Source organism: Aspergillus viridinutans (genome assembly GCF_018404265.1).
Source record: "Aspergillus viridinutans IFM 47045 DNA, scaffold_4, whole genome shotgun sequence".
Lineage (NCBI taxonomy): Eukaryota > Fungi > Ascomycota > Eurotiomycetes > Eurotiales > Aspergillaceae > Aspergillus > Aspergillus viridinutans.
Genome location: NW_025091220.1, coordinates 1,542,760 through 1,555,505, shown reverse-complemented (window position 1 = coordinate 1,555,505; position 12,746 = coordinate 1,542,760). Strand labels below are relative to the sequence as shown.

At 54.0% G+C, this 12,746-nt stretch overlaps 5 protein-coding genes across 5 annotated transcripts; 4 read left to right on the top strand and 1 right to left on the bottom strand.

Annotated features, from left to right (window-relative positions):
• Positions 1-194: 194 nt before the first annotated feature.
• Aspvir_006532 (60S ribosomal protein uL13) lies at positions 195-1,166 on the top strand (the record flags this gene model as incomplete). The annotated part of the gene is made up of 4 exons (XM_043269727.1): positions 195-215; positions 354-489; positions 644-956; positions 1,028-1,166. The coding sequence occupies 4 exons, from the start codon at positions 195-197 to the stop codon at positions 1,164-1,166; spliced, it is 609 nt and encodes a 202-aa protein (XP_043125662.1).
• A 951-nt stretch (positions 1,167-2,117) lies between these two features.
• On the top strand, positions 2,118-4,119 carry Aspvir_006531 (putative AMP-binding domain protein; the record flags this gene model as incomplete). The annotated part of the gene is made up of 5 exons (XM_043269726.1): positions 2,118-2,264; positions 2,359-2,554; positions 2,614-3,060; positions 3,121-3,750; positions 3,812-4,119. 5 exons carry the CDS (start codon positions 2,118-2,120, stop codon positions 4,117-4,119), a joined length of 1,728 nt encoding a protein of 575 aa, XP_043125661.1.
• Positions 4,120-5,431: 1,312 nt separating this feature from the next.
• On the top strand, positions 5,432-7,304 carry Aspvir_006530 (putative ubiquitin ligase complex F-box protein GRR1; the record flags this gene model as incomplete). Its single annotated transcript, XM_043269725.1, has 3 exons — positions 5,432-6,163; positions 6,222-6,908; positions 6,963-7,304. The coding sequence occupies 3 exons, from the start codon at positions 5,432-5,434 to the stop codon at positions 7,302-7,304; spliced, it is 1,761 nt and encodes a 586-aa protein (XP_043125660.1).
• A 698-nt stretch (positions 7,305-8,002) lies between these two features.
• Aspvir_006529 (M28 family metallopeptidase) lies at positions 8,003-10,900 on the top strand (the record flags this gene model as incomplete). The annotated part of the gene is made up of 1 exon (XM_043269724.1): positions 8,003-10,900. One exon carries the CDS (start codon positions 8,003-8,005, stop codon positions 10,898-10,900), a length of 2,898 nt encoding a protein of 965 aa, XP_043125659.1.
• Positions 10,901-11,373: 473 nt separating this feature from the next.
• Positions 11,374-12,558, bottom strand: Aspvir_006528 (uncharacterized protein; the record flags this gene model as incomplete). The annotated part of the gene is made up of 1 exon (XM_043269723.1): positions 11,374-12,558. The coding sequence occupies one exon, from the start codon at positions 12,556-12,558 to the stop codon at positions 11,374-11,376; it is 1,185 nt and encodes a 394-aa protein (XP_043125658.1).
• Between the last annotated feature and the right edge of the window lie 188 nt (positions 12,559-12,746).

Sequence of the window (12,746 nt, the reverse complement as noted above, 5' to 3'; positions counted from 1 at the left end):
ATGACCTTTCCACACAAAGCGTAGTAGCTTCGCTTAGCGATCTGACCTGCGAACCCATCCGACTTCGTTGTGTGCGTTGAACTCGACCACAACGACAACAACCGCCGACAACATACATCCCAAGGGAGTATCCTAGAGCAGTGCTCTTCCTTTCGCTGGATATTTTCCTTTTGAAACGGTGACAGAAGAGCAGGATGTCCTCCATCGAGCCAGTGGTGCGTAACCCCTTTCACCTGCAGACCGCCAAAAAGCCTCGTCGTCTTGTGTGCTTTGGAGATTTCAAGGACGGGAGACACTATGGTCTATGTTATCTACAATTACAGTGATCGCTGACTTGTGCTGGGAATTTACAGGTCGTCATTGACGGCAAGGGACACCTTCTTGGTCGCCTGGCCAGCACTGTTGCTAAGCAGCTGCTTAACGGCCAGAAGATCGTCGTTGTGAGATGTGAAGCCCTCAACATCTCCGGCGAGTTCTTCCGTGCGAAGCGTACGTTATCCGATTCGTTTTTTCATCCCCTTTGAATGCGCAAGAGCAAGATGGACCAGAGATACACCGAGACGTGGAGACATTTGGAGATGTTATGGCTGTTTGGCGCTGGTTTCGGAGCAAAGAGCTGACATGGTCACTTTCGATGATATAGTGAAGTACCACGCCTATCTTCGCAAGATGACTCGTTACAACCCCACTCGTGGTGGTCCCTTCCACTTCCGTGCTCCCTCCCGCATCTTCTACAAGGCCGTCCGCGGAATGATCCCCCACAAGACCCCCCGTGGTGCTGCTGCTCTGGAGAGACTCAAGGTCTTCGAGGGTGTTCCTCCCCCCTACGACAAGAAGAAGCGCGTCGTCGTTCCCCAGGCTCTGCGTGTCCTCAGACTCCGCCCCGGCCGCAAGTACTGCACCGTCGGTAGACTCAGCCACGAGGTTGGCTGGAAGTACCAGGACGTTGTTGCCAGGTGTGTATCCATCGCTTTGGATCATTGGTTTTTTGGTGTTACGGACATTGCTAATGGATGATTCTTTTCAGACTTGAGGAGCGGAGAAAGGTTAAGAGCAGTGCATACTACGAGCGCAAGAAGGCCGCTCGCCGCCAGCTCGTCCAGGCCCAGAAGTCGGCGAGCGTTGACGAGAAGACCAAGAGCCAGCTTGCTGAGTACGGATATTAGATACCTCGTTGCGCGGTTGGTTGCTTGTCTCAGTGATGGGTTGGGTTGGGATCGCCAGCGGTTTATCTTTCAGCGAAGTTGGACGGCAAACCGATCGACCTTTTTTCCCTTGTCCCTACCTCATCATGCATTACCACAAATGTTCATGTTGTGACGGGCATGGAGGCTACAGGAACCGATTTCATATTCAAAAGTAAAAAATACGGAGTCGCTTGGGATGAAAGGTTGTTCAAAATAGCTGACCGTTATTTCGCGCCGTCGCGGTTTAATCCAAAGTTTTCTCGAGTTAAGAATGACTCTCATGACCATTAACAATGCTCATTTCCATCCTCTTTGTGTTCCGTTGTTCATCGTTCGTTTGACTATAGGACTAGATCCATTGTATGTCGATGAGCGTAGTCTGTTAGAGGTCGGATCCCACTATGCTCTCAGGATCGACACGTCCAAGTCATCAATGACCAGCCGCGGATGTTACGGGCGTACGGAGTGCGGATCATATGGGTAGTCGGTTGTCAGGCCTAGGTGATGGGCTACCCTGAGGCCTGAATGGTTCAAGATACACGAATGATAAGCCGGGTAGACTTTGCATTACAAAGTATAAGATGTAGCCGTCTCAAGAACGATCATCGAGCTCTTATATCATCTCCTTCAAGAAATCCAGCTCCTACTTGTACTGACAATAATTGGACAAGAAGCGAGGCCTGTGGAAGAGTCACCCGCATCCCGCTTGGTAAAGGCTGCGGGTAAGCCAAATCTCCGCGGTCCAAAGCAGTCTAGCAGCCGATCATCCCCGCATTTTGTCTCCGATTCGGCTCGTTGTGAGGTGCCCCCTTGAACTGCGAATCCAAACACCTGCAATAATTATATACGCCTAGGGAGTACTTGGTTTCTTGTACATAGATTTATGAATCTGGACTCTTTCGTTTGGCTACCGCTACCAAGCCCCTAGTCATGTCATCTGTCAAGACTCGCTTGTCGAGTCTACTGGGCCACTTTGCATCCCCCGAAGCTAAGGACCCTGCTCCGCAACATCGCATCAACTACCATACGCTCTCGCCCACATTCTTCTTGCCCCGTGCTGCGGCAATTGAACCTGATGTGAGACTTTTTTTTTTCGTCTTTAGCGCTGCTTTTGTACAAAGCGACTGTTTTGGTTTCAGTGGACTAACTGGGGGAAACCATTGGCTGATAGGCTGAAGCCATCTACCATGTCACTGCAAACAATCAGGTTCTGCGGAGGACATACATAGAGACTGCAGATCGTACTAGAGGCCTTGCTTACTATCTCAAGAAGCATGGGTTCAAGCGGGTTGGCATTTTGTGTCCGAACACCCCTGCCTTCCTGGAGTCTATTTTTGGGATAGCTGCTGCTGGAGCAGTCAACATTGGTAAGGATAAAATCTTTCCCTCGTTGCCTGCGGCAGAGGTTGACGTTGACACCAATTAGCCGTTAATTACCGACTCAAGGAAGATGACATCGCCTATATCTTCACGCACTCGGATGCCGAGGTCATCATTGTGGACAAAGAATACCTACCACTGCTTCAGGCATACCGAGCGGCAAAGCCAGACATTCCCGTCATAGTCGACACGGATACGGATGCTACAGAAGGCCAACTCTCCGGTCCTTTCGATGAGGCTGTGTTACAAGGTCTCAAGTATGACGCTGACGCAGGCGCAAAGGGCTGGGATGGGCTGGAAAGCCAGGCTGCTTCCGAGGACGATGTCATTGCGCTGGCTTATACCAGTGGCACAACAGCCCGCCCCAAAGGCGTCGAGTTCTCTCACCGCGGCTGCTACCTAGCTGCCTTGGCCAACGTGATCGAGTCTGGCCTGAATTTGCGACAAGGCCGCTGCCGTTATCTATGGACTTTACCTATGTTTCATGCAATGGGTCAGTCATATGCTCTGTCCCAGCGTCGCTAACCTGTTGTCGTCCGACTAACTCTTCCAGGCTGGACATTTCCCTGGGCAGTGACCGCCGTCCGTGGCACCCATTACTGCCTGCGAAAGATCGACTATCCGGAGATTTGGAGATTGCTGAAGCAAGAGCACATCACCCATTTCAACGCGGCTCCCACGGTGAATACGTTGCTTTGTGCTGCCAAAGAGGCCGAGCGACTTCCGCGGCCAGTCCAAGTCACCGTAGCGGCCAGCCCCCCGACCCCACATCTTTTTGAGCAAATGACCAACCTGAACTTGCACCCAGTGCATGTGTACGGGATGACGGAGACATATGGGCCGATTACCAAAGGGTACTACATGCCTCAATGGGATCAACTGCCGGCGCAAGAGAAATACAAGAAGATGGCAAGACAAGGACATGGCTTCTTGACTAGTTTGCCCGTTCGAGTCATCAAGACGGATGTTCCAGAAGGAACCATTATTGACGTCCAGCGGGACGGCAAAGAGATAGGAGAGATCGCCTTTGTTGGCAACATCTGCTCCCGGGGCTACTACAAAGACATCGAGGCCACACGGAAGCTCTTCGCTGGGGGCGTCTTGCACTCCGGAGATCTGGCGGTTTGGCACCCAGACGGAGCCGTCCAAATCTTGGATCGAGCAAAGGACATCATCATCAGCGGTAGGCAATATCTGTCCTCGGTTGTGGCTCATTCAACGCAATGCTGACCAAGGCCGAACAGGAGGCGAGAACATATCATCCGTCGCTCTCGAGTCGATGCTCGTTACCCATCCCGACATCCTCGAAGCCGGTGTGGTGGCGGTCCCAGACGCACATTGGGGGGAGCGACCCAAGGCATTTGTGACTGTGAAGCAGGGAAAGCAGGTCGATGGAAAAGAAGTGATCGCGTGGGCCAAAAATCACAGTGCGATCAGCAAGTTCATGGTCCCTCGGGAGGTGGAAGTGGTGGCGGAGCTTCCCAAGACGAGTACTGGGAAGGTGAGGAAGAATGTCCTTCGAGAATGGGCAAAAGGGGGGAGTCGAACATGACCAGTGTCGGCAAAGGGAGGATCTCGTTGAGAATACGAGATTTGAGTGCTGTTGAGGGTATCCCTGGGTCTGCCCCTTTCTGGTGGCAGACACTAAATCGAGACATTTTTCCCACTATCGACACTAATCTTCTATGGGACCCACGGTGCCAAGCCTATGATGGCATGCGATGATGCGAACTTGCAAGATGCAGCCCAAGTATCTACACTCGATAGTGAGAGGAAGTATGGAGTAGCGAAGAGGAATATCATGGTTGATGGGGATGTCTAGAAGATTGCTTCCAATAAAGCCAGTCGCTTCATGTTGCCATCGCCGATGAAGACTGGGGCTTGCGGTGATCACTTTATTCTCAGCGATATATTTTTGGATCCAGATTTGATACCTGTCAATCCCAAGGACCTTGTGTATAACTGTAGATATATATCAAGGGAGCGACTGTGAAGGCCACCATCTAAATGCTATTTCCTTCCAGCCAATCGGTGCGCAAAACAAGCGTTACGGCTGTATATTCACTTTGATCCTTCCTTATGTACATGACTCTATTGCCTTGCACATCTTGAAATCCTCGAATTTCAGCTATATTGCAGGTCAGAATCTAAGGTACGAAGAAAGTCACCAAGACAAAGAACGTCGATCCTACCGTGATGTCCAGCGGCGGGACTGGACCATCGTTCTTATTTGCCTCCCAATCATCCATCACTTTGGCAGCCGCCGCCGACCCTGTGCTGACTGACTCTCTCTCGTCTTCTAGCCGCCTGATCGAACAGCTCTTTGGGTTCCATGATAGATCCCACCCTCCATACCTACTGTTTTCTGTCTGGATGATGCTGCGCTAAGCATAAACTCTCGATAACTCCATCACGTCTTTTCCTCTCCGATCGAGCGTTTGTCGTTTCCTTGGTCAATAATCCGCCCGCCCCAAACCTCCATTCTCCGCTCGTCAGCCCCTCCCTTACCTTCCGGATTATTGTGCAACTGCTGCAGGCACGCTCGGACGCGCGTTCCTATTGATACCTATCTTCTTCTATTCCCTGTTTCTCGTCCCTTTTTCCTAAACGCTGCGACGGGATTCATCGGCCGGGTTGGACGGCGCCGTGCTTTTGCTCTCGTTTCCCTTTTCAGCTTGCTTACAGGGTCTGCTGGTGTCAAGGGATACCGAACGAGAGTCTCCCGCCTTCGAGCTACGGATTTGTGCTGACAGCGGTATCCTTCTCATGTCAAAGCACTCATGAATAGCGTATCTCATGCTGTTGGAGAACGTTGATCAGACAACCCTTATCACAAGACCTAGGCTTCACACCCGCAATCCAGAATGCCCCGCTCACGGCAACCACTTCGCTTCTCGAGCGAAGTTCCCTCCGAGTCCTCGTCATCCACCTCTCCCGACCGCACCGTCGATGATGATACCGACTTCTTCATGGCCCAGGCCAACGATTCGCAGTCTTCCGTCGGGGTGGGGAACTTCCGCGAGCCTCGCGAGCAGAATCCAAGAAACACAGTAATTCCGCCGATCGGACGTCTACCGCCGGAGCTCCTTATCTCGATCTTCGCGAAGCTCAGTTCAACTGCGGATCTGCTGAGTTGCATGCTGGTATGCCGAGGGTGGGCTGCCAACTGCGTCGGGATACTGTGGCATCGGCCGTCGTGCAATAACTGGGATAACTTGAAGAGCGTAACGGCGTCCGTGGGAAAGCCGGATAGTCTTTTCGCATACTCGGAGCTCATCAAACGACTCAATCTTTCCGCGTTGACGGAAGATGTCAGCGACGGCACCGTCGTCCCCTTTGCTCAGTGCAAGCGTATTGAGCGGTTGACCTTGACGAATTGTTCGAAGCTCACGGACAAGGGTGTCTCGGACCTGGTGGAAGGCAACCGGCATCTGCAGGCTCTGGATGTCTCAGATCTACGATACCTTACGGACCATACTCTATATACTGTTGCCAGGAACTGCCCTAGGCTTCAAGGACTCAACATCACTGGGTGTATCAAAGTGACCGACGACTCACTTGTCGTCATCTCGCAGAACTGCCGACAGATCAAAAGAGTGAGCTTTAAACTGTTTCTGATCGATTTAGATTGCCTATGCTAACAAGTACTTCCAGCTGAAACTTAACGGAGTCTTACAAGTAACGGATCGGTCAATCCTATCCTTTGCCGAAAACTGTCCGGCTATCCTTGAAATCGACCTGCACGACTGCAAACTTGTCACAAACCCCTCGGTGACCTCGCTCATGGCCACACTTCGGAACCTTCGTGAACTGCGGCTGGCCCACTGCGTCGAGATCAGTGATGCGGCATTTCTAAATCTTCCCGAGTCCCTCTCGTTTGATAGTCTCCGCATCCTGGACCTGACCGCATGTGAGAACGTCAGAGATGATGCTGTCGAGCGCATCGTCAGCGCTGCGCCTCGCTTGCGGAACCTGGTCTTGGCCAAGTGTAGGTTCATTACGGACCGCGCGGTGCAGGCCATCTGCAAGCTCGGAAAGAATCTCCACTACGTTCATCTGGGCCACTGCTCCAATATCACCGATCCTGCGGTAATACAGCTGGTGAAGTCTTGCAACCGGATCAGATACATCGACTTGGCTTGCTGCAACCGTTTAACGGATAACAGCGTTCAGCAGCTGGCGACTCTACCTAAACTTCGACGAATCGGCTTGGTCAAGTGTCAGTTGATTACAGATCAAAGTATTCTGGCTCTGGCACGGCCCAAGGTGTCCCCTGATCCTCTCGGTACTAGTAGCTTGGAGCGAGTGCATCTCAGTTACTGCGTCAACCTGTCAATGCCGGTAAGTCATCTGACATCAGTTCAAGTTTCTGCCAGTACTGATTTGGATGTCTAGGGAATACATGCTCTGCTCAATAATTGCCCTCGGCTCACACATCTCAGTCTCACTGGCGTACAGGCTTTCTTGGTTCCGGAAGTCACCCGCTTCTGCCGCGAAGCACCTCCGGAGTTTACCCAACAACAGCGAGAAGTGTTTTGTGTGTTTAGCGGTGAAGGCGTCAATCGACTTCGGGACTACTTGAACCACAGTCCTGGCTCCACCCGCGAAATGACGGAAGCTACCATGTACGACGATGACGAAGAGTTGGACGAGGACGAAGGTCAAGTGACTGGCCTGATGCATGCGACAGTCATAAACGACGAAGACTACATCGATATCGGACATGCTCACGGTTGATACCCCCTCTGCTATTCCTTCGAGCGTGTTGTTTTCCGTGGCGCCTTTTGTGTTTCTCTGCCTTTCTTACCTTTCATCTTTCGCATGACGTTGCGTCAATTTTGGCATTATCATTCAGGGAATCATGGCTAAAGAGCGGGCGTCCCTATCATTTCCACCTCATACGTACAAACTAGGACCGTCAGATTTCATCATCGTCTGGAATTGCATCAATAGCGGTTGATACAACCTGGGATTCGGGTTATTTATGTTTGTTTTACTTGGGTTAGGCATATATATGGCTTTCATGTCTCCTCTAAATTCACGGAGCTGTCAATCTTCGATTGTCAGTTGCTTTGGAGTAGACCACCGTCACAGTGTGACTTATGTCATGGAGTGGAGACTCTGAAACGTACTTTTCTACACTGTGTCTTAATCGCATCAATACATCAAATTGCTCTAGATATTTCACTGCTTTATTGAACTTATTTTCTCATTATTGTGCCACATCATTCAGGTTGATGAGATTTTGGTTTGCCCTGCTGCCCATCTACATAGTACGGGCTCTACGGAGTATTGCATACCGCTTCCCCGCTCTCCGCTCTTCGAGCGCGTTCACCTCAACTCCGATCATTCCTAGCTGCGCCTGGGTTCCGAATCCCAGTCGCAGCGTGACAGTTGAGCAGAAGCGACTGGTTTTGTTCAGATCAGTGTATCCGATGGCCCGTCCTTCGCTTTCACGATCCAATCCCCTCGGATTCACACCATGGCCCGTCACCGTTATCACGGCGGTCGTGTACCTTGCGCTAGTGGTGCCTTTACTTGTCGTCCATCATGTCGTGCCTTCGGCTCCTGGCTCGAACCCGAATGGACTGAATCTCACCGAAGCCTGGGCTGATCTGCAGGTGCTCACGAACGGGTTCCACCCGTACAACTCCCACCGCAACGATGAGGTGCACGAGTGGCTTCTGAAACGAATCCATGAGCTTATCGACAGCGCACCACCCGCGAGCGAGTATGAATCGGTCGACGAGGAGAAGCCAGACGTCTTTGTCTTTGACGATACGCAGTCGAACCTCACTTTCTCCGGCCGCGGGTCGGGCCTCGGGGTGTATTTCGAAAGCACCAATATCATGGTGTATATCCGGGGTTGGGAAGAGGACCGGGAGCGCTGGTGGGAAGACCCGCACGGCCGGCCGGCGGGCAAGGGCGGCGTTCTGGTGAACGCACACTACGACAGCGTGTCGACGGGATACGGGGCCACCGATGACGGGGTAGGCGTTGTCTCGTGCCTCCAGCTGATCAAGTACTTCACCACGCCTGGGCATGTCCCGCGCCGCGGGCTGGTGGTGCTCTTCAACAACGGAGAGGAGGATTTCCTGAACGGCGCGCGCGTGTACAGCCAGCACCCCATCTCGCAGCTGCCGCATACGTTTCTGAACCTGGAGGGTGCGGGTGCGGGCGGGCGGGCGACGCTGTTCCGGAGCTCGGACGCGGAGGTCACGAAGCCGTACATGCGGGCCCTGCATCCGTTTGGATCAGTGTTGAGCGCGAACGGGTTCGAGGCGGGCCTCATCAGCAGCCAGACGGACTATGTGGTCTTTGAAGGGGACCTAGGCCTGCGCGGCCTAGACGTCGCGTTCATGGAGCCCCGCGCTCGGTACCATACGGACCAGGACGATGCGCGGCATACGAGCTTGAATTCCGTGTGGCATATGCTGTCGGCCGCGGTGGCCACGACGGAGGGGCTAGTCTCGGACGCCAGCGGCCGGTTTGAAGGGCTGCCGCGCGAGGATGGTCGGATTGCCAGTGGATCTGGGCCGAGAGGTGTGTGGTTCGATCTGTTCGGGAGCACCTTTGTCGTCTTCGAGCTGCACACGCTGTTTGCGCTGTCGGTGACGCTGCTGATCGTGGCGCCGCTCGTTCTGCTGGTGACGAGCATCGCGCTGACTCGCGCGGACAAGATGTACCTGTTCCGGTCGTCGGCGTCCCCGGAGGACAGCGACGGCAGCGAGAAGGTGCCCTTGCAGGGGGTTCGGGGCTTCTTCCGATTTCCCTTTCTGCTGGTGATCCCCACGGGGTTGACGGTGGGTCTGGCGTATCTGGTGACCAAGTTCAACCCGTACATCATCCACAGCAGCGAGTATGCCGTCTGGAGCATGATGGTATCCGCCTGGGTGTTCCTGGCGTGGTTCGTCTCGCGCGTAGCGGACTTTGCGCGGCCGTCGGCGTTTCATCGCGTGTACACGCTGACCTGGCTGTTTCTCGTGGAGTGGGTGTTGCTGGTCATTGCCACGGTCTACGAGAACAAGTACGGTCTGGCCGGGGGCTATTTTGTGTTTTTTGCATTTGCGGGCACGTTCCTTGCGACGTGGATTTCGTATCTGGAGCTGTTTGCTCTACCACGCAAGTCCGAGTACGCGACTCAGCTTGCACTGCCCTCTCGGCGGGCCAGTAGCCACGGCAGCCGGCTGGGCACGGCCTCTGGCGAGGATGTTGAAGAAGGCGAGGACGAGGATGACGACGGCATCGCGGCGGAGGCCACAGAGACGACCTCATTGCTGCGCGGACAACGCACCACCTTTGCCAACTACGTCCGGGTGACGGGCGACTATCTACGCGACGACGACGACGAGCCGCGCCAGCCCAACCTGTACGGCCACGAGCAGGCCTGGAGCGTCCACCTGCCCAAATGGATTTGGGTGCTGCAGTTTCTGTTGACCGCGCCGCTTGTTCTGATTTTCGTGGGACCTCTCGCGCTGCTGCTTACGTCCGCCCTGCGCCAGACCGGCCAGGATGGCAGCTCCTCGCTCTTGATCTACATTGCCATCGCCGCGCTCACGACCCTGCTCTTCATGCCGCTTCTCCCGTTTATCCACCGATACACGCACCACATCCCGCTTTTCCTGCTGTTGGTGTTCGCCGGCACCCTGATCTACAATCTCGTTGCCTTCCCCTTCTCCCCCGCGAACCGGCTCAAGCTTTTCTTCATCCAGGAGGTGGACCTCGACACGGGCGTCAACCACGCCTCCCTAAGCGGCGCATACCCCTTGGTCCACGACGTCGCCAGCTCCCTCCCCAGCGCCGCCGGCCAAAACATCACATGCGATCTGGATCTGCTCCGACCCAAGTGTTCCTGGCATGGGATTCCGCCGCAGGTAGTCCAGTTTCAGTCTGAAGCATCAAAGATGAAAGACTGGCTCTCGTACAACATCACCCAATCCGACCACGAGCCAAAAGCCCAGTTCAACATTTCCGGCCGCAACACCCGCGCCTGCAAACTCGTTTTCGACAGACCCGTTGTGGAATTCACGGTCGCGGACTCGGCGTATGATCCGCGCTTCCCGCATGTTTCTCCGGACGGCACGAAGGAGATCCGGCTCTGGAGTCGCGAGTGGGGACATACCTGGACTGTGGATGTGGAGTGGTCTGAGACCGACGGAACCGATGAAAAAGGGCTCGGGCTGAGTGGGAGGGTAATCTGTCTCTGGAGCGATGGGAATACGGCGGGAGTGATTCCGGCGCTGGACGAGGTGAGACGGTATGTTCCTGTCTGGGTGGGGGTGAGTAAATTGTCCGACGGGCTTGTGGAGGGGAGTCGACGTTTCCAGATATGAATGCGGAGTGAGCGAGCATGTCTTAAGATTTGTGATTGCATCTATATCTACTCGGTATCTATCTGCTATGATTATGATTGCGTTGTATTGACTATTGACTTGACGCTGGTTGTAATTGTGCATGATTTGTAGATCAAGTAAGTATTATATTCAGTATGTTATGTACAGTATATGCCAGAAGCTGAGCTGCCCTTGAGTCTGGCTACGTCAGAGTCCACAGTGGACTGTGGACTGTATTTCAGGGGTGATATGGATCTGATTCCAGGGTCGGGATGACGTTGTATCCAGGAACCATGGAACGGACCCTGTAATTATGGAGAACATCAAGTATCCATGACATGAATTGTTGAATTCCTCCGTATCATTCGATACAATCAACCGGAAATAGTTGAGATGAATAATCGATATGATATGATATGAATGACGTGACTCGTGACTCATTATTCGTTTGTTGAAGGGTGGAGAGGGCCAGATCAACCCGGTTTATCGGGCGCCGGCCCACCGATGCTATTATGCTGTTTATGCAGCGAACCCGTGAAATCGAGCGGACTCACGTCGCGCTGGGTCTCGCCGCTCCAGGACTGCGAGATCTCGGAGTGGCCGGTCCCCTGGTCGGGAAGCGAGGGGGGTGCGTTCTCCGAGTGCTCGAACATGGCGATGGAGATGTCGTCCGAGTCCATCCATGGGTGGGAGCGGCGGCGGGCAGCTGGGGAGGCGGATGCGGGGGGTTTAGCGTGCGTGAGGTCGGATGTGACGCGGGTTGCGTCGACAAAGTCGGGGTACTGGTATTCGGGGTGGGAGTAGCTGGTGGTGTGGTGATGGTGGTGGTGGAGGTGGCAGTTGTCGGTGCCGATCGGGTCCGATTTCCAGACGTGGTTGTGGACGAGGTAGACGAGTTTGCCGAGGACGGCGAACTCGAGCTTGAGCTTGATGCTGTAGATGACGCCTTTGAGCATGGTCTCCATGATGTACTTGTTCATGTACTCGACGACGAGCAGGCCGATGTCCATGACGATGATGATGAGGTTGATGGCGACGAGCTGGTATATGATCTTGCGCTTGCCGCGGTCCGGGTCGAGGCGCAGCATGCGGATGGTTTCCCAGATGTAGAGGGCCGAGATGATGAGTTCCTGCAGACAGAAGCCGGTCATCTGGATCTTTTCCATCACGTTGTAGCCGCGGATGTAGGCCGGGGCGGCGGCGGGACCGGCCATGTTGGAGCCGTAGGTCAGCACGGTGGTGGGGACATGGAAGATGACGGCATCGACGAGGATCATGGTGAGGACGCGGCGCAGGATGCGTGGGTTGCGCAGGACCAGGTGCAGGCGCGAGTAGAGGACGATGGACTGGCCGGTGACCATGCACCACCAGCCGACGGTGATGAAGGTGACGGACAGCCAGGTCTGGTCGGTCAACTGGAAGAACTTGAGGAGAAAGCCGGTCGAGTAGGGGAGGAGCCCAATGGACGAGGCAATGAGCAAGCTCCAGAAGTAGGTGCCATGGTACTTGCTAAAGGTGACGAAGACGAGGATAATGAGCTCGATGGCATTGTACCAGGTGATTCCCGCCAGAGTCGCCATGGTGATTTTCATCGCCAGGCTATCGCCTGTATATCCCCCGGTGATGCCATCTCCAGGAGCTTGTGTCCCATTGGGCATGCTGTAGATCTAGGTAAGAGGGGTACGAGGCATGCTGTGTTGTGTTGAAGTTGTTGACTTGTTGCAACTGTGATTGAAGCCAAGAGTAGAAGGGGAAGAGGGAGGTACTGGGAGAGTAAATGATATTAGAGCAGTCAGGTGAGGAAGAGTCAATATGAATCTAATAAGAAAGTATTAGTAGTGCTTCG